This window comes from Panthera onca, chromosome D2 (genome assembly GCF_046562875.1).
Source record: "Panthera onca isolate mPanOnc1 chromosome D2, mPanOnc1 haplotype 2, whole genome shotgun sequence".
NCBI classification, from domain to species: domain Eukaryota; kingdom Metazoa; phylum Chordata; class Mammalia; order Carnivora; family Felidae; genus Panthera; species Panthera onca.
In genome coordinates this window covers 70,137,874-70,164,102 of record NC_138349.1, presented here as the reverse complement: position 1 = coordinate 70,164,102, position 26,229 = coordinate 70,137,874, and the positions used below count along the sequence as shown (strand labels likewise).

The window sequence follows — 26,229 nt, the reverse complement described above, 5'->3', positions numbered from 1 at the left end:
CACCACCTCCACGACCTGGCTGGGCAGGTTCCCCTTCTCTGTGCGACCCCAGGATTCTATGCGCCTCCCAATTATTGTATCCTCCACACCGTATTGTAATTCTTTTGATGTGTCTCATGAAAGACAGTTTCTTGAGGGCAAAGGTTGTGATTAATTCGTTTTTGTATCCTAGCACCTGACAAAGAACCAACCTTCAGATATTTGAGTGAATCAATTAAAAAGTGAACATCTACATATAATTTCGGTATCTTAATAAAACTCAACTTTAATAATGACAACTACATACTATTTTGTCTGCTGCCTAAACAAGGATTATTTTATTTTTTTATGTTTTTTTAAAAATCTGTTTATTTTTGGGAGAGAGAAAGAGAGAGAGTGTGTGCAAGCAGGCGAGGAGAGGGAGACAGAGGATCTGAAGCAGGCTCTGCACCGAGAGCAGAGAACGCAAGCAGGGCTCGAATTCACGAACCGTGAGACCATGACTTGAGCCAAAGTCGGACACTCAACTGGCAGAGCCACCCCGGAGCCCCAGGTTATTTTAAACTCATTTTTACTGAAGCGACAAATACAACAAAATAATGAGACACGTTACTACCGAAGCACGCTCAGTTAGCTTCAGAAATAAATTATCCACGAGGTACAAGCTTCAAGTACCAACATCGTGCATGTACCCATAACTTCCTTAACCTCACGCAGGCGGTCCACCATCACGCCACATGACCGTGGCCCAGCAGGGCTAGTGAGCTGTGGTCAGAGAGCGAACAGAGCTCCAATCTTCCTCCTCGAAGCGATGGATCCCAAAAAGGCCGGGGTTCTGAAAGCCAACACCCACTGAGGCCCCGACTGCCCATCCTCTGTCACCAGTGGGCCATGGAAGCCACTACGAACAAGGGTGGGGTTTCACCTCAGCCATGTGCACAAGGCCTTCAAAACCGTAAGTGGCAATTTTAGGTTGGCGGATGTAGAGAGAACACTCCTGGACTAAATCACTCCTGGAAAACTAAAAGGTGATACTGCTGGGCTAGACAGTAAAATACGCTGAAGAAAAGTTTACTGATGGAAAACTTTTTACCTGATTCAATTTTGTTAAGTATTTTTCTTGCACATTGTACAAAGGCCTCTTCCACATTCTCCCCCGTTAGTGCACTTGTTTCCAAGAACATCAGCTCTAAAAGTGACATCAAACAAAACACGAAGCCATGTTTAGAGGACGATCACAATTCAATAACGAACAGCCTGTTCAGAATTCTCTTCGAACAGCAGGCAAAAAAGGAATTTATTACTTAGGAACCACATATTTCTGCAAATAAAATCAATAAATGTAAATACGGCTTTTTAAATGTTAGAAGACATCTACGCTTTCCTGAAAAGCGGGAGACACCTTGTGTTAGCACTCAAGTCTACTGGAGAGACTGTGCGAGCTCCAGCGTTTGGTAAGGAAGCAGGCTGCTAGAGAAGGCCCAGCTGTCGACACGAGATGGAGATCCTCCAAATATTCTTCATGTCACCATGGATACAACCGAAAGGTTTTTCATTTTGGAAGGGACTACACGGCAGCTTGTCATGCTGACGGCGAAGAGGCCTTCTATGAATTAATACTCTTCGTATCCACCGGGGCGCTTACTACCCCAGTGGGGAGGCCGGCTCGCCTTGCTTCTGTATTTCTAAATGGTTTCTTTCCAAACTCACGATGGCTTAGGTTCTTCTCCCATGCTTATTTTCTTAGCACAACACCAATCTGTAAGAGTGTAATTTGGTAGTCCTAGACTCCAAGGGACAATTGGCGCTAGGATATTTTAGTTCTTGACTGGTTCTAAAAATTATTTAAAATGTCTAAATTCTGATCGTTTTGTGATCTATAAGCAACCATTAATTTTATGTGTCGCTCTCTGGTGTTCTGTAGGGAAAATCATAGAGGTTTCAAGGGCATCTAGAACCAAATGACTTTAATTTAATGTAACTAAAATAAAGCCAATAAGCCTAGTATCTCTTCCACTGCTTCCTCTTCTATTTAGATCTAACATTTTACCAACTTAGCTCCAAATTACATTGGGGGGGGGGGGAGAAAAAGGACAGGACATCACCTGATTAGGGCCTTTAAAAATTAATATTATAAATTTCACTTTAGACCAAAGCCTGGGCTGTTCAAAGACCTTGGACTGAAAGGTCATTACACAGTATTTGCACATTTGCTTTTATCCTCATCGTAACCTGGCGGGCAGAATACAGTGAAGATAGGTTAAGTAAGTCTAAATTTACTAAAAACCACAGGAGATCTCACATTTCTTAAGTACGGCTTAATCCTAAAATTTCAGTAGATACGGTAAACCCAAAGCAATGTTGTCACCCCCAGATCCGCCCATTTGAAAAGCGGTAGTATCAAGTAAAAGGTCACTTGCCATTTTCTTGAGCAAATCTGGAGGCTTCTAAGAAAGTAACTTCACGATCTGCGTCCAGGTCCTTCTTGTTCCCACAGAGGATGATCACAATGTTCTGACTCGCTAGCATTCTGGCATCTGTTAACCAATTAGTAAGCGCATTGTAGGTTTCTCGGCTGCATAATATAAGATTGTGAAAATAATACATGTTTTTTATAAAACTAGCAACTCTTTCCAATCATTCACACTACTCACACTGCTTTTAAACATGTCAGGGTAAGGTCAACAACCTTTAAGGTTACTCAGGTAACCTGAACGCTCAATTACACACCACGCCATAGGGTTTGTTTTTCTTCCAGAAAAATGGCGACAGCAAGTCAGATACTTTGCTATTTGTTTTTGCCCAATCGGTGCAAAAGGAAACAGAAGTTCCTTTATTCATTTTGCTAATATTTATTGAGCTCTTAGCTCTAGGCTCAGTTGTGTGCAACGTGGGGAAGCAAGTTCTAACAGGTAGCTGCTATCATGTAGCAGGTCCGTGCGGCATGCTCGTACTTTGTAGGAATTTATCACATTCTTTATAAAGACTCTGTGCATAAACTCTACCTCCCTTTTCCATGAGAAACCTGAGGCCCGGAGAGATTAATTAAGTTGCCCAAAGTCACACAAGCAGCCAGTGGCGGAGCCAGGACTTGACTGGGTCCGTTGGACTCCAGGACCAGCTCCGCCATCTGCTGTCTTCTGTCCGGATACATTCAGGGACACATCTGCCCTGCGGGCAGATTACTTAGCCTGATGACTTTGCAGTTGGCAAGCTGAGCCTTTCACTGCCTGAGCGAGTGCGGCAGGGCCGGGCCAGGAGCTGCCACCTCATTGCCAGCGTGCCTCCTTCCGAACATACAGACTGGGTGTCACAGCAGCAAGGTGACACTCTTTGGGCAAGTTCCTACCGGAAAGAGCTGCCAGATGATAGGGTATAGATGACATTTTTAAGGTGGTGCCGGGGGCGCCTGGGTGGCTCAGTCGGTTAAGCGGCCGACTTCGGCTCAGGTCATGATCTCGCGGTTCGTGAGTTCGAGCCCCGCATCGGGCTCTGTCCTGACAGCTCGGAGCCTGGAGCCTGTTTCAGATTCTGTGTCTCCCTCTCTCTGACCCTCCCCCATTCATGCTCTGTCTCTCTCTGTGTCAAAAATAAATAAACGTTAAGGTGGTGCCGGCACACACTGAGATCAGTGCTGTCTGATGGGACTTCTGCAAGGACAAGAATGTTCTATAATCCGTACCGTCCAATTCAGCAGCCACCAGTCCCATGAGGCTACTGAGCCCTCGAGATGGGGCAAGTGAGACCAAGGAACCAAATTTCTAATTTAATTCGTGATATGTGGGTGACAGTGCACTCAGATCCTTATGATGTGCCAAGAGCCTTACACCAACCGATTTAACCAGCTGCAAACCTCCCAAGTCTTACACAATTATCAGCGCTCCCTGTAACGGACCAGGACATTGAAGTCCAGACGCTACGGCACCCTCCCCGAGGACCACCCAGCTAGCCGCCCAGAGCTGCATGCGAACCCAGGCGGTCAGAGCCCAGAGCCTGGGCCCTCACCCTTCGTCGACATCGATGACTTCTAATAATTTACCACACCTAAACATTCACTTTGGGAACCTTGAGGAATGTGTCAAAGCATCAAGCTAAGAAACATAATGAACTGCTGGGGATGCTTTATCTAAAACCTCACCGATGCATTTCCTTACATGGCAAAGGGGCAGCAGTGGCTGGCTCAGACACCTCTAAAGCCCCGGATGAAGGGGCCGAGGGGATTCCAGAAGCCCAGGCACAAAGCACACACTGCACGCAGGTGCGCTTTGGCAAGACCAGGCTCCGGGGAGCAGGGCTGCCTCTTCTACCGGGGGTGGGGACTGGGGCGGGAGGGGTCACGTTACCTGGTGATGTCGTAGACGAGGAGTGCTCCCGCGGCACCTCTGTAATAACTTCTCGTCACAGACCTGAAAGAGTTACACTACTCTTACTTCTGGCCAATCAAGATCCTCTCCCACTGAACACTGTCACCTATTTTTGCTTTGCAGACCACCACGCAGGGACAGGTGTTGCATTAAAACAGAAATGATGCAGACATCTGAGCGAGCGCACGACGGGCTCGCCTGTCTGAAATCACGTCACAGAAACGCTGGGGAGGTGGGGGGACGTGCGGCTGAGACAACGATGACATTTCCTAACAGGTAGATGAAGCTCTCCCCCAGCACCCAAGATCGGCTCTGAACTTACAAGGAGGGGCAAAGCGTCTTAGGGAGCCATCAGAACCCCTAGGCGGGCGCTCAGCACCCAGCACTCCTGCCCTGCTTCCTCTGGGGAGTTTCAGGCCTTCTCCATGGCCCTGCGTAGCTGCCCCCCTCTTTTCCCGGGAAAAGGGAAGTCCTCGGGTGGGAATCCACTACATCTTCCAACCGGGAAGCCACTGCCCCCACCGCCCCCGTACTCACCTTCTTTTCCCCTCCCCACTCCTAACAAGGAAAGGCCGCTTCGCCTATGCCAACTGAGTGCCTCTGACACATCTTATCCGTTCTCACGGTCCTCAGGATTATTTTCTCTCAGTAACACGCTTTCTCCCCAGTAGTATCAGCCTCTCCTTCTCTGTTCGATTCCACCCCCCATCAGCAACATAAAATGTGCTCCGCTACGTCCCATCTTGAACAGCAAGACATGCGGCGCAGTCCTTTCGGCTACCGTCCCGCTGTTTGTTCCTCTCTGCACCCCAATTCCTCCAAAGCAGTTGTCCCCAGCAGCTGTTTCCTTCTCTTCACCACTGCTCTGGCGTCCGTGTCCGCTCCTCCGCGTCTCCGAGTCCGGCGGCATTTCTGGGTCCTTATCCCTCCACCCGCCTCACCCCTCCCTGAACCAGCCGCCCCGCTCTCCTCCCTCACTGGCCGCTTCTCCTCCTCCAGCTCGGGGTCACACTCTCGCGAGCCAGCCTGCCCTGTTTGTACCAGAGTTCCTCGGAGCTGGGGCTCAGTCCCGGGTTCTCTCTTCTAGTCACACCTTGACCCGAGAGTAATCTGCGGCTCGGGCTACTTCTGGAAGATCCGGCTGCTGCCCCAACGCCCCCTCGTGACTGCCTAATGAACACGTCACCCTTAACATTTACAAGACAGGACGTCTTGGCTCCTACCCGCCACGTCCATTCTGGTTTGGGGGGTGGGGAACGCCACCGCCCCTCTGTTTATCAGCCAGAAAACTCTGCGTTTATCCTCAACCTTCTCCACACTGGACCCACCAGTCAGGTCTTGGCTCGCTAACTGACGTCTCCTGTGTCGTCCATGTTCTTCCAGCTTCAGCAGGGCCATCCTAACCCAAACCACCGGTCTCCGCCTGGATCCCTGCAGTCACCCACTACCACGCGTGTCCCCACTGCCACTTGTGCCCCTTGGTCCATTTTCCTGAGCAACCAAATTCCTCGTCAACACCTACAAGGCTTCCTGTGCTCAGACGCTGGAAATGGACCTCAACTGCCAACGGTCGATGATTGAATCAACCGTGTTCACCTACCGACACCTCCGTAAGAACCCCTAAATGATAGGGTTCAGAGCGCTTCTGAGTTCATGATCACTTGCAGGGGCAGAGAGGGCAGAGCACCCGGAGAGGGTCTGGGAGCTCAGCACCCAATTCCCACATACACTGCCCAATGCATCTCTTGGCTGTTCCTGGGTTGTATCCTTTATAATAAACTGGTGACAGTGAATGCAGTGCTTTCCTAAGTTCTGTGAGCTGTTCTAACAAATTACTGAACCTGGGGGATGTGTTGTGGGAACCTGTGAATTTGTATTTTGCTGGGCAGAAGGGAGGATGGCTTGGGCACCTAATTTAGGACTAGTGTATGAAGTGGGAGCAGGTCTGTGGGACCCCTTAGCCTGTGGGGTCGGATGCTGATTCCAGAGAGAGTCAGAATTGGAGTTGAATTGTTGGACACCGAGTTGGTATCGGAAAACTGGAGAACAGGTGTGGAAAACCCCCCGTTTGGTGTCCGAAAATACACATCACAGAACAGTGCCTATCTTTAGGGCAAAAAGGAAACTGGGGAACTTATCAAAAACAAACAAGATGACTCATGATTAGTTTGATACTTTGAAAAGGGCAGCTATTTTTGAATGTATTTTTCGGCTCTTAAACTCCAAAGGCACACAGATAGCTTGAGGCTTCTCCTTTCTACCCGTCGACCGCGCTCTGCAGGGCATATGCTTGGAGACCTGGCGGACAGGTGCAGCGTGGGAAGGGCCGCATTGTGAGTGCTTCCTGGGGCCGCCTCTCGGACTGGAGGGAGGCCTCTTCTCCACATACGCGGAGGCAACTCTTTTCTATTTTAGTTTCCAGAAACTAGCAGACATCTAGTATCCAGAGAAAGGGGTAAGAGTTTTCCTCAAGATAAACTGAATTATATCGGCCGCGTCATTCACTTTAAAACACGGTATTTTGACATGTGGTGTCTAACAAATTATTCAAGTATACAAATATAAGCATTTAAGAGTACTTTTTTTGAGGCAGTTAATGTTTCTCAAAAGTCATTTAAAGCAGAGTAATACAGGTACGTAGTTTGAAAAGGAAATAGTGCTGAAAGTCTCAACATGAAACTCCGCTGTCTCCCGCCTCACTCTTCCTGGGAGCCCCACTCCCAAGGCGAGTTCCTTCCCTTGCACTTGACTTTTTTCCTAAATGAAGTCACTAACAGAATACATGTTGAACACCTACGTGCTATCTTCTCCCCAGGGCTTTGGAGAAGCAACAAAGAAACGCACAAACGTCCCTACTTTCACGGATCTTCGTTTCCTTTCTCCGGCATTTGCTTTCATCTTTCTGTAAGATGCTTATGAAACTATTTGACTTGTGAGTTTCAGGGCTTACTGCTTTCCTGCTTTGATAAGAATCTAGCACACTCATAACCTCCCACCCCCTTCCCTCCGTCTCCTCTTCCTCCCGGGGAGCACCCTTGCCTGCCACCGACCGGCCTGCGGTGCTTCACCGTCCTCTTTCAGGGTTTACTTCTTTGTATTGATGAAGCGTACCCTCCCGAAGTTTCTAAGAAAGAGTGTGTGAAAGATAACCTTTGTTTCCCCTACTCTTGAATATCTGAAGGTCTTCTGACTTTATTATCTATCACACTTGGTTGATAGTTTGGCTAAGTTTCGAAGGTCGGAATGGGATTTTTCATGCTGAGTTGGCAGGGTGAGGCTTCCGTATCTTCTGGCTTCTGCATGCTGCTGTTGAATGGTGAAATGCAATCCCCATTTCTGCTCCTTTAATGTGACTGTGTTTTTCTTCTGGGGATCTTTTTGTGTCTCCACTGCCTCTTTGTCCTCTGAAATTTCACACGACATGCACGCCAGTTGGGATTTTTTGCCCCATTCATTTGCATTTGGTCTAAGGCGGGCCCGATACATCTGGAATCTCGTTTCTTCAGTAGAAAAATCACAGACATTGGGCTATTTCATTGGAGACGCCAGCATGTTATTATATTTAGGCCTTTCCTTTGGGGCTACTCATTCTTCTGCAGAGAAAAATTGTTTCTCCTGAATACGCACCTGGCGGCCAGCAGCCAGGGAAGAGGTGGGAGAAGAGGGCGAGGGTTCGCAGACTTTCACCGATTTCCTTCTTTTCAGTCCTTCCCTCGTCCCTGTCCTCTGCTGCGCCTTATGACTTCGCGTCTAGACCCTGCTTTAACTCAGAGACTGAACTTCTCATCGTGTGTGTGTGTGTGTGCACACATACAGAAACACTTTAAACCTCCCTCCTGTAGAACCTGAAGCTTCCAAATCCTGACCTTTCTTGGGACTCAGCAGGAGGACGTGGCCTCCAGCTCCCTGCCCTCCCATTATGGGCACTCAGATGTAGCTTTTAGTCAGTCACCATCCACTAATCACGTACCCTCCCTTTCTGGGTGTTTGCGAGTTAATGCCATTTCTGTTATTTTATAGTCATTCCGGTGAGGGTTTGGGGCTGAGAAAACACAAGTCTGTGTGTTTGATCAGTGGTTCCAGAAGAATGATCGTGATTAAAAATGGTTTCGATATTTCTGAAGCAAACAATTATTGAACATTTAAAATATAATATACTCCTGACTTTAATGAAATGAAATGCTTATAGTGAGAGTGAGTTTTACTTAACTGAATTTTAAGACCGTGAATATCCGTTCTGTTTTGACTTTGTGTATCTGTTCAAAAAACACACCTAAAATATCAATCTACTTTCTTGCTTTAGTAGTTACAGACTATTAAACATGTAACCTCCTATGCAGTGATCTGGGGTCATAATTTCAAACATCAGTTATGACTATAGTGTAATAAAAATGTGCAGGAGAGAATATTTGGTGGAACGTATACCAGCCGTCAGGACGTGCTAGTTAATGTAAAACAAAATAAAACCGCAAAAGAGGTTTTTAAAAATTCTCCTTTAAAAGTGGAAGATAGAGAAGAAATTGTTGTGCTATTACTTTGCCTTAATTTTAATCTCAAAGTATACTGCAGAATACACAATGTCACATCCTCCAAATGTACTCGCTAGTCCCAAAGAATAACTCAGCCTCTACATTAGGATGCGTTCGCTCAAAAGAGATTCTAACGCGTTCTTTAGCAAGTCAATGCCACCTGGAGAAAACAGTCCTTTAAGACAAGAAGCTGCTCTTTAAGCTTCCAGAGGTGAAGGTTCTGAAATCTGTGTAGGGGAGAAGACAACTACACATATTAAAAGGCTATAATTGGTTATTTCAAATCCAATTTTCAAATATTTTTGTTAAGTTAGAGAGAAAGCTACCTGAATCGTTCTTGGCCTGCTGTATCCCATATCTGTAACTTTACATATTTACCACCAACATTTATTATCTTTGAACCAAACTCCACTCCTATTGTATGATTTGAGTCATCTTTGACTGAAAAAGAAAAAGAACAAGATATTTAATTTTAGAACATTAGGGAAACAGGCTTACAGATTTAAACAAGTGAAATCAAGGTTTAAGTCAACGGAAATGTAATTTACTGTAGCCTTTCATTTTTCCAACAGTCGGTTGATACGAAGCACTCACTGTTTTAAACAGAACACACACACACTTCCTCTTCTGAAGGAGGCGATAAGGCTCTTTTGCAAGACCCCCAAAACAAACCATACATTTTAAAGTCTAGGCTTGGAAATGGCTACACCACATGAGAACCACATGTACCCGTCCACGGGGAGGGCACTCACAAATGGTGACTGCATAAAATACCCGGGTGCCCCCCGAAAGGGCTTACAGCCCACTGCACCTCAGTCAGTAATGAAGAGGTGAGAATTCCCACTATTCGAATGGATAAATATTCCAAAGAAATCAAAGGGGAGGAAAAACACCGTAGCCCCCAAAAGAAACTTGATGGACACCAGAGATGAAGGGAAAAAGAGGAAAAGATAAAACAAAAACAAAAACAAACAAACCCCAAACCCAAAGCCTCTATGTGTATTATCGTGGATTTTAGTACTGTGTGGCAATAACTTGGAGTGAACTTGTTGGAGAAGTCAATACTCTCTGTGCCGGGAGGCGGGCAAAATAAGCAGCTTGCTAAGCCCACCCCGAGTAAGCGGTCTGTGAAGGAACACTGCTGTGGTGATGAACACCGAGGATGGCTCCACGGCCCGTGACTGGCTTCCACTTTGTGGCTCCACGGCCTGTGACTGGCTTCCACTTTATAGCCGTAGGGCCAAAGTCAGGGATGCCACGTGACGGGGTGCTGAGCTTCCTGGTGTGTGTGTGTGTGTGTGTGTGTGTGTGTGTGTGTGCGCGCGCGCGCGCGTGCGGGTGCACAAAACAGGTTCATACTGTCCACACAAGCCTGTCCCAGACAGTGTGGAGCTAGTGTGGACGTTCTAGAATTCAAGCTACCGAGAAACCTCGGAGTAAAAGGCTCAAAGGGTGATGGCTAAGGTCGGAGGGCATTCTGATTACAACATGGCCACAAGAGGAATAAAGTGAAACCTTTCCCGTGATGCTCTAGACCATGCGGACCAACACCACACAGGTACCGGTCTCTGTGGCGAGGCCTTAAGGGAAGGACGATCAAGGGAGAGCTCGCCACAGAGAGAGGACACAAGGATTAATAAGCAGGTGGGCACTGGGCCCAATGTCCTGGGGGCCTTCTCTTCTGAGATGCTACAATGCAGTCTTGGCAACCTGTGAGGGGACCTGGGCCCCCAGGGGGGGAATATGTGTTCCACTCGGTAAGGACTGGCTCTGTGACTAATCCATGCTGGGGCCGTGTCACTCGACAGAGGTTCCAACAAGTCCTTGGAGATTGAAAATGGAAATAGCAGAATACACTTCTACAGTTTTACTCCTCAAAGCTCTTTGCCTGGATACCCTCTGCCGTCTCTTTGCCCATTTTGCCCACCCCGACTTCAGCAAGGGCAGTTAATTCTGCTTCCGTGCCTTTACCCACCTGCCGCGAAACAGGTCTTTCCCCACCATTCTTTCCATGGCTCTAAGAGCACTGTTTATTTTCAGGGTCTCTAGGTCTAACCAAGTCTTTTACAGTATCTCGGAGTAAAAAATCCAACCTCCCTTACCAAAAGAGCGCCAAGTCAATGGCAAAAAGATGGGTCTGTGGTCAAAAGGTCCGGGCTTGAGTCTAATCAACTACCCTCCCAAGGTGGTGGGATGACCGTCCCAAGACCACACACCCACTTCTCTACACCTGCGCCTTTTACCTGCGAAACGGAACTGAGGACAACAGCTGCCTTCACTGTAGTACAAGGCTGCCGAGGACCCCACATGACTGTCTTATCTACAATGTGCCGCTAGGGCTTTTTGGGCGGCTGGCTCCCTGTCAGGGAATGACATTCCTCCTTTGCCTTCCACTTCACCATGTTGTATCTCAGTATCTGGAATGTATCTGAGTATGTGGGAAAATGGATGGTATGATAATATACTGAATGATGAGCCATCATGAAACTGAAATAACTTGACGAAAACCACAGGCATTTGCTGAAAGCTTAATACGACATAAACTTTTAACGTTATTTTAACATATTTTAAACTATAACTCTTTGCTGAAATATATTCACAAGTTTTACTACAAACAAATCTGAGCAAGGGAGCACTCTCAGAAAAAGACATGCACGAAACACTGACCATTTGATGTCACTTACATTTTTTTTCTATAAACTGATGAAGCAAGCAAGACTTGCCAGTTCCTGCATTTCCAATAACCAAGAACTTAAACAAAAAATCTGAAAAACAAAAAGAGACTATGAAAAAAACCTTTAAAACGTGCTATGTTTATTCTTAGACTATGATTAAAAAAAAAAGTAAGACCTGACTTGTTAACAGAAAAGAGAGGTAACTACCCTGTGAAAACAACAATACATGTGTCAACTTACCTTTTCACCTCTTGGATATTTGGCTTACATGCCAATTCAGTGGTTTCCCAAACTGTGCTCCTGGGACAACTTCCTTTCATGTTGGAAGTCTGGCGACTGTTCTTGTAATGTATAAAATTTGTCCCTTTGCGAGTCACTATTCTAAGAAATACGCATAAGCAGTGACAAGAAAAAATAGCCTAGAAATTTCAAGTGTTTCTGTACAAAAGGAAAACCCTGGGAAACTTTGAGAAGTTCACTCCTTTCCTTTTAAAAATAGGTATGCTTTCCAGAGGTGCCTGGGTGGCTCAGTCAGTTGGGCGTCCGACTTCGGCTCAGGTCGTGATCTCGCACTCTGTGGGTTCGAGCCCCGTGTCGGGCTTTGCGCTGACAGCTCGGAGCGTGGAGCCTGCTTCGGATTCTGTCTCCTCCTCTCTCTGTCCCTCCCCCACTCTCACTCTGTCCCTCTCTCAAAAATAAAATAAAAACATTAAAAAAATTTTTTAAAAAGATAAAAAAAAATAGGTACGCTTCCCCCCGCCCTTGCGGATTTTTGTGGTCTTGCTTCTATCCCCTTATCTGTAACTTGTGGGAAGGACAGCTTGAGCCAAGTTTGAGTCAGCATTCCAAATGTGAAATTTGTCTCATTCAGCGTAGAAAGAATTTCTCATTTCTTCTTTACACAGAGTAATATGTTTAATTTGGGACATTATTTTACATGAAATGGAAATGAAGACTCTCCAGTGCAATTTGTTATTTAATCAGTATGATGTAGCATCGGTAGCCCCACGATGCCTTAATAATCCATTTTGCTTTTGCTGTTAGCAAAGAACTTGAGTTATGCGGAGCCCAGGTGCTGCAGAGGACCCCTCCCACCCCGACCCCTCCCACTTTGATCAGAACCCATCGACCGCTAGCCCCCATGCTGCTGGACTCATTGCGTGGCCCTGATGAGTCTGTACTGCGGGTTCCCCGGTTTGCACCTCTGAAAGTGTTGCCTCCATACATCTTTTCCAAACCCAGACCAAGCGCTCCGAGCCCTGGCTCTCTCTTTCCCCCAAGGAAGCTCACACAGCCCATTTCTTTGCTGAAGCTTAGCCTAGCCCTGTTTCTTAAGACCTATATTCATCATCACTCCCAGATTAAGCCGATTCAACCTCTCACGATTTCCACAAGGTTACAGGCAATGAGCTTAGTGGATAGTGCTATCAGAATTGTCGGCGCTTAAAAATAACAAGTTTTATGCTTCTCATTGTGTGTTTTGAAAGCATGCACATTCAGGTTCACGGCAGCATTATCCGGAGTAGTCCAAAAGAAGCATTATTTATAAATAAATGGATAAACAAAATATGGCGCATACAAACAGCGGGGTATTACTCAGGCTTGAAAGTGAGGAAATTCTGACACATGTCACAACACGGATGGACCTCAAAGACATTATGCTAAGGGAAACAATCCAGTCACGACAGGAGAAATACTGTATGATTCTGTTTCTATAACGTACCTAGAGTAATCAGACTCCGAGACAGACAGTAGAACCGTGGCTGCCAGCGGCTGGGGAAGAGGGGAAACGAGGAGGTGCTGTTTAATGGAAACGAGCATCAGTTTGGAAAGATGAAAAAGTTCTGGAGACAGACTGTGGTAACGGTTGTACACCAATGTGAATGTGCTAAATGCAAATGAACTGCAGACTTAAAAATGGGGGGAATGGCAAATCTTACGTAATTCTACCCCCCCCCCCCACACACACTAAAACACGCCAAATCTAATCATTTTCATCAAACGGCTTCTATAACCTAAGACGTCGAAGGGAAGATGGTTAAGATTGCCAGGTTAAAATGAAAACACTGGAATCTTTCAATCTTGTTCAATATCTTCTTCTACTTAAGACATAAAGCCCGATCATCGTGCAGTTGACCTTTGAACAACTGAGTGTGTCCACTTACGTGTGGATCTTTTTAACAGTACGGTACTGTAAACGTATTTTCTCTTTCTTGTGATATTCTTAGTAGCATTTTCTTTTCTCTAGCTTGCCTCATCATAAGAACGTGATATATAACACATACAGTATAGAAAATACGTGTCATCTGGTATTTTATGTTATTAATAAGGCTCCCCGTCAATAGGAGGATATTAGCAGTTAAGTTTTTGAGTGGTCAAATTTATATGAAGGTTTTCAACTGTCCAGAGGGTTGGCACCCTTTGCCCCTGTGTTGTTCGAGAGTCAACCCTATAAGTTAGAAACAGAAAAGGGTGAGGGCTAAATAAAGATGCTGCCAATATGCAGGCAACAGTAAGTACTGAAAAAGAAAAGAATTTGTACACGCAAATTGAAACGTTTATGTTTTACGTCTACACAGAAAAATGAGGATCACAAATCTACGTGCTCCTGGAACAAAAACTCATACAGCTAAACATAGACTTTGGCTTGACTCTTGTTCCACTGTTTTCTTCTCCTTTGGAAATTTTGCTAAATGTACTTTACTATGGTAACTGCTACCCGGATTGTCCCATAGCTCCAAAAGGCAAAAGGGTAACATATCCACTGAGCTGCACCTTGCTGGACAAAAGATATGTCGTCTCCAGACGTAAAAGCTCCTCCAAAAACTCTTTATACTCTGTCTTGTAGCTCAAACAGGTTAAGTATTCATACTTTAGTGGAAAACCCTTTTGCTGGAAAACCCTTTTGTGTCACCATCTAGAAATGCTGGATAAAATATATCACATTCCCGCTCCCCCCCCCCCCCCAAAAAAAAATGCACAGCGGAGTTTTCAGGAAAGAAAGGAAAATTCTAGATGCTTGGAACAGAGAAGAAACAGAAAAAAAGCAGTAGGGGCCCAGATACGGGACTGTCAGGGAGAGTAAATCCACACTTAAACACCTCATTACCATAGTGAAACTATAGACAAACACTATAAAGGCGATCAGAAAGAATGGAAAAACTCCCTATAAAGAAACTAAGTTCCTTACCCCAAACAGGAGAAGGCAATGAGATAATACCTTCACAGTATTGAAGGAAGGAGCACAAAACCAAAAACTGTCTAATGCAGAATTCAATGCACGCAATATTATACTCAATGCCACGGTAGACTTTTGCTTCCAAGAAATAGGATAGGAGACTTTGAGACTTTTCCCTATTCCTCCTGCTCAGTAGAACTTAAAAGCCTGGAGCCTGCTTCACATTCTGTGTCTCCCTCTCTCTCTGCTCCTTCCCTGTTCACGCTCTGCCTCTCTCTCTCAAAAATAAACATTAAATAAAAAACATAAACAAAAGTCAGCTCTTTCTGGCCATAGGACTAGGCAAGGGCAACCTAGCAAGAGAGAAAACTTTTACACATTAACTGCTCTTTAAACAAATGAAAAACAGAAATCTTCAGCGAAGAGAAGGTCTTATCAAAGAAATAAAACATATAAGGAAGAACCATCAGGTAGAAATTTTAGAATTGAAAAATACAGTAACTGAAATACATAGTTCAGCAGATGGGCTCAACAGCAAAATGGAAAGGGGCAGGGAAACAATTGGTGAACTGGACAAAATGATAGAAAATATCCAATTCTGAACAACAAAGAGAAAATAGACTAAAAGTATATAAGTAGAGCCTCACAGACCTTTGAGACTATAAAAAAAAAGCTCTAATATTTGTGTCACTGGAGTCAGAAAAGGAGAGGAAAAAGACAACAAGGTTGCAGAGATACTCAACGAATCAATGGCTGAAAACTTTCTCAATCTGGCAAGGGACATAAACCCAGATTTGAAAAGCTGAGTAAATCACAGAGAAGATGAATCCAAGTAAATCCATGCCAATGTACATCATAACTAAACTTCTGCAAGCTAAAGACAAAGAAAAAAAATCTTGAAAGCAGCCAGAGAAAAATGACAGGCCAGAGAAAATCACAGCTTACCTAATAGGGAAAAAAGTAATCCAAATGACAGCAGAGTTTTCATCAAAAACCAGAGAGGCCAGAAAGAAGTGGCACAATATTTTTCAAGGGCTGGAACAGAAGAACTCTCTACCCAGAATCTTATATATGGTGAAAGTGACCTTCTGGAATGAAGGGGGGAATCGAGACGTTCTTGGGGAGGGGGGCAGGAACACTACAGAATTTGTCAGCAACAGACCTATCCTCAAAGGAAGGAGGACCATGGGACACAAAACCATGTATAACTACAATAGGCTTTTTCTTCTTGTCCTGTTGAGTTTTCTAAATTATGTCTGGCTATTTAAGCAACAATGATTAGCACTGTCCAATGTGATTCTAAATATGAGTGCAGAAAACATTTCAGACAATTTTGTTAAAGGTGCGTTGCTGTAAAGGGATGTCAAAGAAGTTAAAGTTTTTATATTTCCCTCAAATGCATACACTGGTGACACCAGTAGACTGAGATGTATATACAATGTAATACTTAGAGCGACCACTAAACACGCTATACAAAGAGAGATGCTCAAAAATAGTATACATAAATAAAAAAGAATTCTTAAAAATGTTCACATAAACCACAGGAACGCTGGAAAGAGAAATGAAAAACAGAATAAAAAAATGGCAAAAATAAGTCCTAATATATCAGTAATTACAATAATTGGGTAATGTATACATGTAGCAATTAAGAGACAAAAATTGGCAGATTAGATTAAAAATATGCCATAACTATTGGCTGTCTACAAGAAACTCACTTTGATTATAATGACCCAGGCAGGCTGAAGGTGAAAGGATAGAAAAAGCCGTATCATGCAAACATTAATCAAAGGAAAGCAATATTATTATCAGGTAAAACAGACTTCATAGCAAAGAAACTGCCTACGACCAAAAGGGTTATTATATAACGATAAAAGGATAAATCGACCAGTAAGGTGCAGGAATCCACACCTTCAACTAATACAATGCTATGTCATTTATATCTCAAAAAAAAAAAAAAAAAGACTAGGAATCCTAAATGTGTATATAACAGAGCTGAAAAGCTTATCAAGCAAAAACTGAGAGAACTTAAAGGAAAAACAGAGAAACCCACAATTATGGTTGGAGACTTCAACACCACTGAGAGTTCTTCACAACCAAGAGAACGAGACAGAAAATCAGCAAGCATAAAGAACAAAAACACAGTAAACCAACCAGACCCAGCTGACATTTATAGAATATGCCACCCAACAGGAGCACACACATTCTTTTCAGGGACCCATCAAGTTAGACTATATCCTGGGCCGTAAAACCTCAACACATTTAAACGAGCTGAAATCATATACAATGTGTTCTACAACCCCAATGTAATCAAACTAGAAATCAATAAGATGAAGACGGTAGGAATAGTTCCAAATACTTGGATACTTATAAATAATCCACTTATTTTAAAAAATTTTTTAACATTTATTTAATTTTTATTTGAAAGAAGGAGAGAATTCGAGTGGGGAAGAGGGACAGAGAAAGAGAAAAGAAAGAGAGAAAGGGAGACAGAGAGAGAATCTTAAGCAGGCTCCATGCTGAGCACAGAGCCTGATGTGGAGCTCAATCCCCACAACTCCGGGATCGTAACCAGAGCCAAAATCAAGAGTCGGATGCTCAACCCACTGGGCTACCCAGGTGCTCCTAAATAATTCACTTCTAAATAATCTATGATTGAAAGCAGTCTCGCGGGAAATCGAAAAAGTATATTGGGCCGAATGGAAAAAAAACACATCCTATCAAACTTTGTGGGATACAGCAAAAGCAGGGCCGAGAGGTGAACTTGGAGCGCTAAATGCATACATCAGGAAAAAAAGAAAGTCACAAGCAATTATCTACGTTCCTAACTCAAGAACCTAGAAAAAGAAGAGCAAAATAAAGCAAGCGGGAGGAAGGAAATAATAAAGAGCAGAAATCAATGAAACTGAAAATAGGAGAACGAAAGAGAAAACCCATGAACAAAAGCTGGCTCCTTGAAAAGATCAATAAAATTGATAAGCTTCTGGCAAAACCATAATGAGTTCAAGGAATTGAGGTCTGAGCAAGGAAAAAGGCAAGACTGTGAGACGGCACAATAAACTTTTTTGGGCACACTTGGACAGGCTGCATCGGAGGGGATATCCCTCTCAGCAGGAGAACTTCCAGACAAGATGCCCAGAAGGGGAACAGGGCAAGGGGACTTTTGGGGGGGAAGGGATTTGAGAGGGGATTTATGTGTCTGGATGATGTCGCCAGCAGTCTGGTGGGGCAGCTAGCAGCTTGAGATCCTTCATAGCCCTTGAGTTTGTCAAAGGTTAGCAGATGGTGCCTGTAATTTCACAGGGTATGCAAAGCAGGAAGTCTCTAAATGGCTAAAAATACGCTTATTTGGGCTGAATTTTAAGCAACTGAGTGTGTAAGAATTTGAGGTTAGTGCTGGTAGACTCTGAACTGATGTCCCAGCTTGCCAGGAGAAAGAAAACAACAGAGGGACCAATATACAGGGCCATCTTTAATCCATTTCTATAACAAGGAAAAAAAGACGACACAAATAGTCAGTCTCAGGGATGATACAGGGCATGTCGCCAGAGACCCTGCAGACATCAAAAAGATAACAAAGGAATAACACGAACAACTCCATACACATTAATTCGACAGCTTAGATGAGATGGACCAATTCCTTGAGAACACAAAGTACCACAACTCACCCGACATAAAATAGACAATTTGAATGGCCCTCCAGTGACTAACGAAATTGAATCTGTAATTTTAAAACTCACAAAAAAGGAATATTCAGGCTGAGATGCTTTCACTAGAGAATTCTACCAAATATTTAAAAAAGAACACAATTCCATATAACCTCTTTGAGAAAATAGAAAAGGGAATCCTTCCCAAGTCATTTTATGAAGCTGATATTTATTATTACCTGATTTATTATACATTTTTATTTAAATATTTTAATGTTATATATTTAATGTTATATATTAAATATGTTATGTTTTATATACATATACATATTTTAAGCTTAAAAATATATTAAGTATGTATTATTAAATACATAATTGCATATTATAAAAATATTAAAAATTTTTATTTACATATATTACAGTGACACCAAAACTGGAAGAAGGCAGTATTAAAACAAAACATACTATAGAACGATATCTCTCACGAATCCTTAACAAAATACTAGGAAACTGAATTCAGTAATGTTTACATTTACAAATTTAAATAAAATTATATACTATGACCAAGTAGGCTTTATTTCAGGGATAAAAGGATGGTTCAATATTTGAAAATCAATGTCACTACTCTATTTAGGCTAAAAAGAAAAGTCAGCCAGCCGATCATACCAATTGGTGCAGAAAAAGCATTTCACAAGAGTCCATGCTCACTTGTGATAAAACCCTCAAAAAAATAAATATAGAACTTCCTCAAATTGATCAAGAACATTTCAAAAATTGTACAGCTAACCTTATACTCAATGATGAAAGATTACTCCCCACCCCCCACCCCAAAGATGAGGAACACAGTAAGGATATCTGCTCCCGCCACTATTATTCAGTATCATACAGGAAGTTCCAGCCAGGGCAATAAGACATGAAAGGGAAATGAAGCCACACAGATCAAAAAGAAATAAAACTGTTCCTATTGGCAGACGATATGGCGGTATACATAGAAAATCCAAGGACTCTCAAACAAAACAACCTCCTACAATCAATAAGTGAATTCATCAAGGTGAAGATTAGACAATATAAAAATCAACTGTATTTCTAATACTAACAGCACACACGTGGGCATCAAAATTAAAAATATAATGCCACTCACAATCACTCAAAAAATATACTTAGGTCTCAATATAAGAAAACATGTAAAGGACTTCTATACTGACAAGTATACAATGATAATGGAAAAAAACCCAAAATAAATCTAAATAAAGGGAGAGATATACCATGTTCATGGATTAGAAGACTGGACACAGTAAAGATGTCGATTCTCCCTAAATTGATACATATGTTTAATAGTTTCTACTAGAAATCTAGCAAGACTTTTCGGTACATACAGACAAGCTTATTCTAGAATTTATATGGAAAGACAAAGGAACTAGAATAGATGAAACACCTTTGAAAAAGAAGAATGAAGTGGAAGGAACCACTGTACCCGATTTGAAAATTTATTATGTAGCTACAGTAATCATGACTGAATGGTACTGACATGAGGAGACACATATCAATGGAACAGAATCGAGAACCCAGAAATAGACGTACACGAAGTCATCCAACTGATGTTAAAACTGCAAAAGTAATTCAGTGCCAGAAAGTTAGCCTTTTCAACACATAGTGCTGTGGCAACTGGGCATCTATAAGGGGAAAAAATGACACTTGACTTAAGTCTCATGCCTTATGCAAAATTAACTCAAAGCAGATCACAGACTTAAAGGTAAAACATCATACTATAAAACTTTTAGGAAAAATTAGGAGAAAATTCTTCATGATCTATGGAAAAAGCAAAGAGTTTTTAGACTTGACTCAGAAAAACAACAACAACAAAAAACCCAAAACAAGCCAGAGAAGGAAAAACTGATCAAATGGTCTTCCTCAAGACTGAAAACTTTTGCTTTGTAGAAAATTTTGTTGGGAGAATGAAAAGATAAGCTACAGGATGGAAGAAAAGACTGCAAAACATATATCCAACAAAGGACTAGCATCTAGGTTATATGCGTTAAACAAACAAACAAACAACAACTCTCAAAACTCCACAATAAAAACTCAAATAATCCAATTAGAAAATGCACATAATATGAAGAGATATTTCACTGAAAAGATAGAGAAATGGCAAATAAGCATGTGAAAATATGTCTCTCATCATTAACCATTCATCAGGGAAATGCAAATTAAAACCATAGTGAGGTATCACTACACACCTATCAGAATGGCTAAAATAAAAAATAGTGATAGCACCAAATGCTGGCAAGAATGCTCGGAACCCAGATCACACACACTGCTGGTGGAAATACAAAATGGTGTAGCTGCTTTGGAAAATAGCAGTTTTTAAAAACTACACGTGCAACTACCGTATCACTCAGCAATTGCACTCCTAGGCATCTATCCCAGAAAAATTAAGATTTATGTTCACACAAAACCCTGCACATGAATGTTTGCAGCAGTTTTATTTGTCATAGCCCCAAGCTGGAAACACTCCGATGCTCTTTAACCGGTGAACAAACTCTAGTACATTCATACCAGGGAATCCTACTGGGCAGTAAAAAGGAATGAACCGTCGGCATATGCAGTCACCTGGAGGAATCGCCAGAGAAATACACTGAATGAAAAAGTCAATCCCCAGAGATTATGCAATGCATGATTCCATTTATACAGCATCGTTGAAGTGACAAGATTATAGAAATAAAGAACAGATTAGTAGTTGCCAGGGCCTCCAGAGGGGGTGGGGGCAGGAAGGAAGAGTGTGTGCCTATAAAGGGCAAAGGATCTTTGTGCTGATAGGAATGTTTTGTACCTGCAGCTGTGGCCACATCAATATCCTGGTTGTGGTGTCTTACAAGTTTTTCGAGATGTTACCACCAGGGAAAAACACAAAGGGGACATGAGATCTCTGTAATTCTGCTTAAAACTGCACGTGAATCTATAATTATCTCAAGATAAAAAGCTTTACAAAAAATTAAACAATAGGGACGCCTGAGTGGCTCAGTTGGTTAAGCATCTGACTCTTGATTTTGGCTTGGGTCACGATCTTGTGTTTGGGGGGATCGAGCCCCATGTCAGGCTGTGTGCTGACTGCATGGGGCCTGCTTGGGATTCTCTCTCTCCCTCTCTCTCTGCCCCTTCCCTGTGCTTGCATGTGCTCTCTCTCTGTCTCCTTCTCTCAAAATAAATAGAAATTAAAATTAAAAAAAAAAAAAAGGATAACATATCAAATAATGATTCTATAAGTTTACTATGCACAGTCCTAAACTGGAAGAGTTACCAACGGATGTGCTTCAAGAAGGAAATGGTACCCAGAAGGAAGCAGGGCAGCTACAAAGCCAAGCAGTGCAGTCAGTATGTTATTTTCTGCCTGGAGATATAGGTGTTTGGCTAACACAGATAAAACCAAGCACCACAATGGGTAATGAGTTATTCTTTGTAGGTGAGAAGAATCCAACTCTGTGAGGAGTTTCAGTTAATGCCCCTCCTGTTTACAAGGGGATCTGGATTTCACACACCTTCTTGTAACTGAGCGCCAGGAGACGGGAGCCCCGTGTGCTCATGTTCAACCCCGGGGTCAGGAGTACAGCCTGATGTTCTCTCTTCAGAGAGGTAGTATTTGAGGTCTGATGGCCTCATGCCCCCATGTGCGTGGGTAGGGTAGAATGTGAATTGATTTTACTGACTTATTTTGTTTTTATCACCGTGGGGTTTTACTTTCTTTTTCTCTTGTCTTTGAAACTGAAGGACATACACATCAAATATAAAGTACATATACGTTTTATATGTCAAGCGGACGGTGCTTAACGGCTACAAAAGGCTTTAATTAGGAGCAGGTAACTAACCATATTACAGAGTAATTAAGGAAGGAAAAATGCCCAGGTGGGTTGTATAAGATAACCTAAAGAGAACTTGTTAAATAATTAGGTTTACTTCAAGCAGACCTGATGTAGTTTTATCATAATGGTTGCTAACTTGGGGGCTCAAAATCACAAAGAAGTTTTCTGCATCGAATCTATGATAATTACATTCACCTGATGAGGGTTTCCTTGGCATGAATTTAGCCTAGAAGTGGGGGAAAGACCATATCCCAAAGTAGAAAATTTTAAATGAATATATGCTACCAATGTACTTTTAATTTTTCACAAGAAATTTAAATGTGATAATAGGAAAGGTATCACATAAATAAAAATCAGTTCCTATTTAAAAGTCAGCAATTCAGGAACATGGACAAAGTACAGATCAGGAACAAATGGCCTCCATGCCAAGTGAAATAGCTAACAGAGAGCCAAAGGATTAACTCTATGGAAGAAACCTCACTCATTGGGGACTCGCTGACTTGTCTTTACATTCCTTTCAAGAACCTCTAACTTCTCAGACCAGAGCAGGTTAGAAGCATATATACTAAGTAGGACTGTGAACTTCAGGTACAAGGACAATCAAGTGCTCACAGCAAAGGCAACCACGGACCAGGAAATGAGCCAGGAAGTGACTCTAAGAGCACAGCACACTTATTCAGCAATTGATTGCCAACGATGACCTTGAATCTTCCAGAAAATTAAGTCATAGTGAGCAGACAAGCTGGCCTTTGCCTTCCTAGTTTCTCCCATGAGCAATGGTTTGGCATTTAAGATTTCCAAAGGTCAGAAAGGAGGCAAGGGCTGGTGGCCTGGGCCACAGGACTGGTTCCACGTTTCACTTCCCGGCAGAAGAAATGTGGCGTGCTGGGACAGTGGGGCCATCTGAGAGGATTCCTTGGTTTCCGGCTTCGGCAACCCGCTGGTGTGGGAAGAGGTTTGGAAGAGGAATCCATTTCGTGGCAAAATAATGAGTGCAAATACAGAGAGGTGAAACTTAAAATACCGGTGAGCCGACACGGTGGAGATGTGGGGGGAGCGGTGCTCCCAAGGGAGGAGGCCCCAGCACCCCAGGTGAATTCATCCTCGCCTGAGACGGGGCAAAGTCAGTCGGCTGAAGATTTAGAGGTGGGACGCGGTGGATGAAAAGTACTGACAGCCTCACAAGGAGCCTGGGCGTCCGGGGGGATTGCAGAGTGTAGGGCGAACAAAGTGGAACTTCCAGGGTGATCGGTGGCGCGAGTCTGAAGACTCGAGGGGTGAGTCCAAGGTGGGAGGGAGGGCTTGGTCGCAGACAGGAAGAGAGACCTCCCTTCTTCCACGACTGCAAGAGAAGGGTAGAGGACGAGCGAGTGTGGAGGTAAGTCACTTCACGGGTTGGAGAAGGGCAGGGGAGGAGAGGTGGTTTCCTGGGCATGGCACGTTCTCCCCTGTCTTCTACTGGACAGGAGACAAGGGGTCTAGCGAAGGTGGGGACAAAGGGCAAGATGGCCAGGATGAGAGGGCATCGCCAAGTACTACCGAGAGCCCCTTCGAAGCAGACCACAAATCCGCAGTGAGCTTAATCTAAAGAGCGCTCTGTCTGCATGGTGGCAGGTCACGAGGGTTGGGAAGCCAGGGCCGGGGATCTGCACGGTTGAAGGACCAAGAAGGGACGGGCGGAAGGAAAGGCGACGGCATCACAGCATCACGTGTGGAGAGCGAGCAGCTCATCACGTGACAGAAGGGGAGCAGGTGCCATGCGACTGTGTCCAATGAGCAGCCAGGGAAATGAGTACCTGGGGGGGGGGGGGGGCGGGGAAGAGAAGGTGCCTAGAGACGAAGTGATGAAATGGACACTAAGCTGCGGACTGACCCCTCTGCACGGACGCTGCAGTCACCCAGGAGCGGTGAGGTGCAGGGGCGGGGCATGAGACCCTACACCAGGGGACCTCGTAGAATGAGGCATAGCCCCGAGGTCATCACGTCACAGCGATGAGCAGGATCGAGTAGGGCACAGAACGCAAGATGGCACGAGCTTCAAAGAGAAAAACGTTCTGGTAACGCTGGTCAGGCAGGAATTAAGCTGCAAAAGCTTGAAGTGTTGGCTTGGGAGAGAGAGATGGTTCGGGTGGTGGAAGAACACGTGACCTGTGAAGGACAGGTAAAAATAAGGCAAGGGAGGTGGGAAAGAAGGCAAAGCCTAAAGCCCGACTCTGGTACTCTGAGTTAGATGCCGGCAGAGAGGAACCATGATGTCTGTGGATTTAACATTTGCACCACAGACTCTGATGGTTGCTCAAGGTCCGGTGACGGGCTCTGTGATTTTGCCGAAGACCTCATTTGGATCAAATCCGCTGTGGGGCCCGGGGGTGTGGATGCAAGGTAGTTAGCAGGTGAATGAGCCTGGTCAGCCACCAGCACTGAAGCTGTGAGTTCCTAGTTGCTTTCTACGTGATGTAATAACATAAAAACAGAAAGAATTCTCCCAACATGCAAAACTGTCCCGAAAAGGAAATCAGTGACCAGTGTGGTACACAGAGACAAAGAGACCTAATAAAAACAATCATCTTTAAGCAGGGAACAAGTTTTGGATACTTCAAGCATTTTTTTTTTTCATTTTATTTGTTTTACAGAGACCATGCACGAGTGGGGGAGGGGTGGCGGAGTGACTGAGGGAGAGAGAGAGAGAGGGGGGAGGGGGGGAGAGGAGGGGAGAGGGGGGAGAGAGAGAGAGAGAGAGAGAGAGAGAGAGAGAGAGAGAGAGAATGAATCTTAAGTAGGTTCCACACTCAGCACGGAGCTGACAAGGGGCTCAGTCCCATGACCCTGGGATCATGACCTGAGCTGAAATCAAGAGTCGGAAGCTCAACCAACTGAGCCACCCAGGTGCCCAGTTTTGGATACTTCCAAGAGTAGGATGTTCCATTTGATTCTGATACACGAGAAGATAAAATCATATTAAGAAGTAAGGGCAAGTCGTTTGTCAAATATCTCAGAGAACACTCCAACTGGTGTAATTAAAAAAGAGAACGTGAACAGTTAATTTTTTATTGGAGGATACATACACAAAATGTTGTCTTTCTGACTTGCGACTTTGGAGCAAACCTGAATACCGTTAACAATATTTGCACATTTACAAAGATCTGTGAAAGCATCCCTTGTGAATGTTAAAGGTCTTCCGCGTTGGTCTGGAAGGTATAAGCTTTGGTCCCCGTTACCCTCCACCCCCCAGTTTTACCCTGAGTTCAGAGATAGATTTTGACTCATGTTAAATGTCCATGTTTGTTTAGAACATGCAGGGGAGCAATGACATCCAGTGGCAATGTTTAATCTGGGTCACCACTGAGGGGAGATTTTATGGAAGAGATTTCTGTATAAGATATGCAGAATAAAAACCTAACTACCCTTGAGAATGTGACACAAGGCAAATTTGAGCCCAGATTCTGGCTCTACAACTCCCAGCTCTGAGACTCAGGCAGAGCACCGAACCTCTCAGTTTCCTCACCTGTAAGTGGGACATAGTGTTTACCTTACACTGTTGTTGTAAGGGTCAGAGACACTGGACACAAAGCCCAGTAGATTATTCTGCGTAGATTATTAGAACTTCATCTTTTTTGTTTTTTTAAAGCAATGTCTACACCCAATGTGGAGCTTCAACTTACAACCTTGAGATCAAGAGGTGCATCCTCGGGGCGCCTAGGTGGCTCAGTCGGTTGGGCGTCCGACTTCGGCTTAGGTCATGATCTCGCGGTCCGTGAGTTCGAGCCCCGCGTCGGGCTCTGGGCTGAAGGCTCGGAGCCTGGAGCCTGTTTCAGATTCTGTGTCTCCCTGTCTCTCTGACCCTCCCCTGCTCATGCTCTGTCTCTCTCTGTCTCAAAAATAAATAAAACGTTAAAAAAAAAAAAAAAAAAAGAGGTCCTCTATTACTGAACCAACCACGTGCCCTAACTTCATCTTTATCCAGAGGTAAGAGTTATAATTTAGGCTTGGCACACCATCGGTT

The 26,229-nt window shown here is 43.9% G+C and overlaps 1 protein-coding gene across 1 annotated transcript in view; it reads right to left on the bottom strand.

Moving 5' to 3' along the window:
* The window catches only part of RAB4A (RAB4A, member RAS oncogene family), a 45,514-nt gene that overhangs the window by 9,179 nt on the left and 10,106 nt on the right, over positions 1-26,229 (bottom strand). The window contains exons 2-6 of the mRNA XM_060642767.3: positions 11,557-11,637; positions 9,199-9,313; positions 4,323-4,385; positions 2,400-2,554; positions 1,073-1,168 (exon numbers count right to left, since the gene is read on the bottom strand). Coding sequence (XP_060498750.1) covers positions 1,073-1,168; positions 2,400-2,554; positions 4,323-4,385; positions 9,199-9,313; positions 11,557-11,637 — 510 coding nt within the window. The remainder of the gene's footprint in view (positions 1-1,072; positions 1,169-2,399; positions 2,555-4,322; positions 4,386-9,198; positions 9,314-11,556; positions 11,638-26,229) is intronic.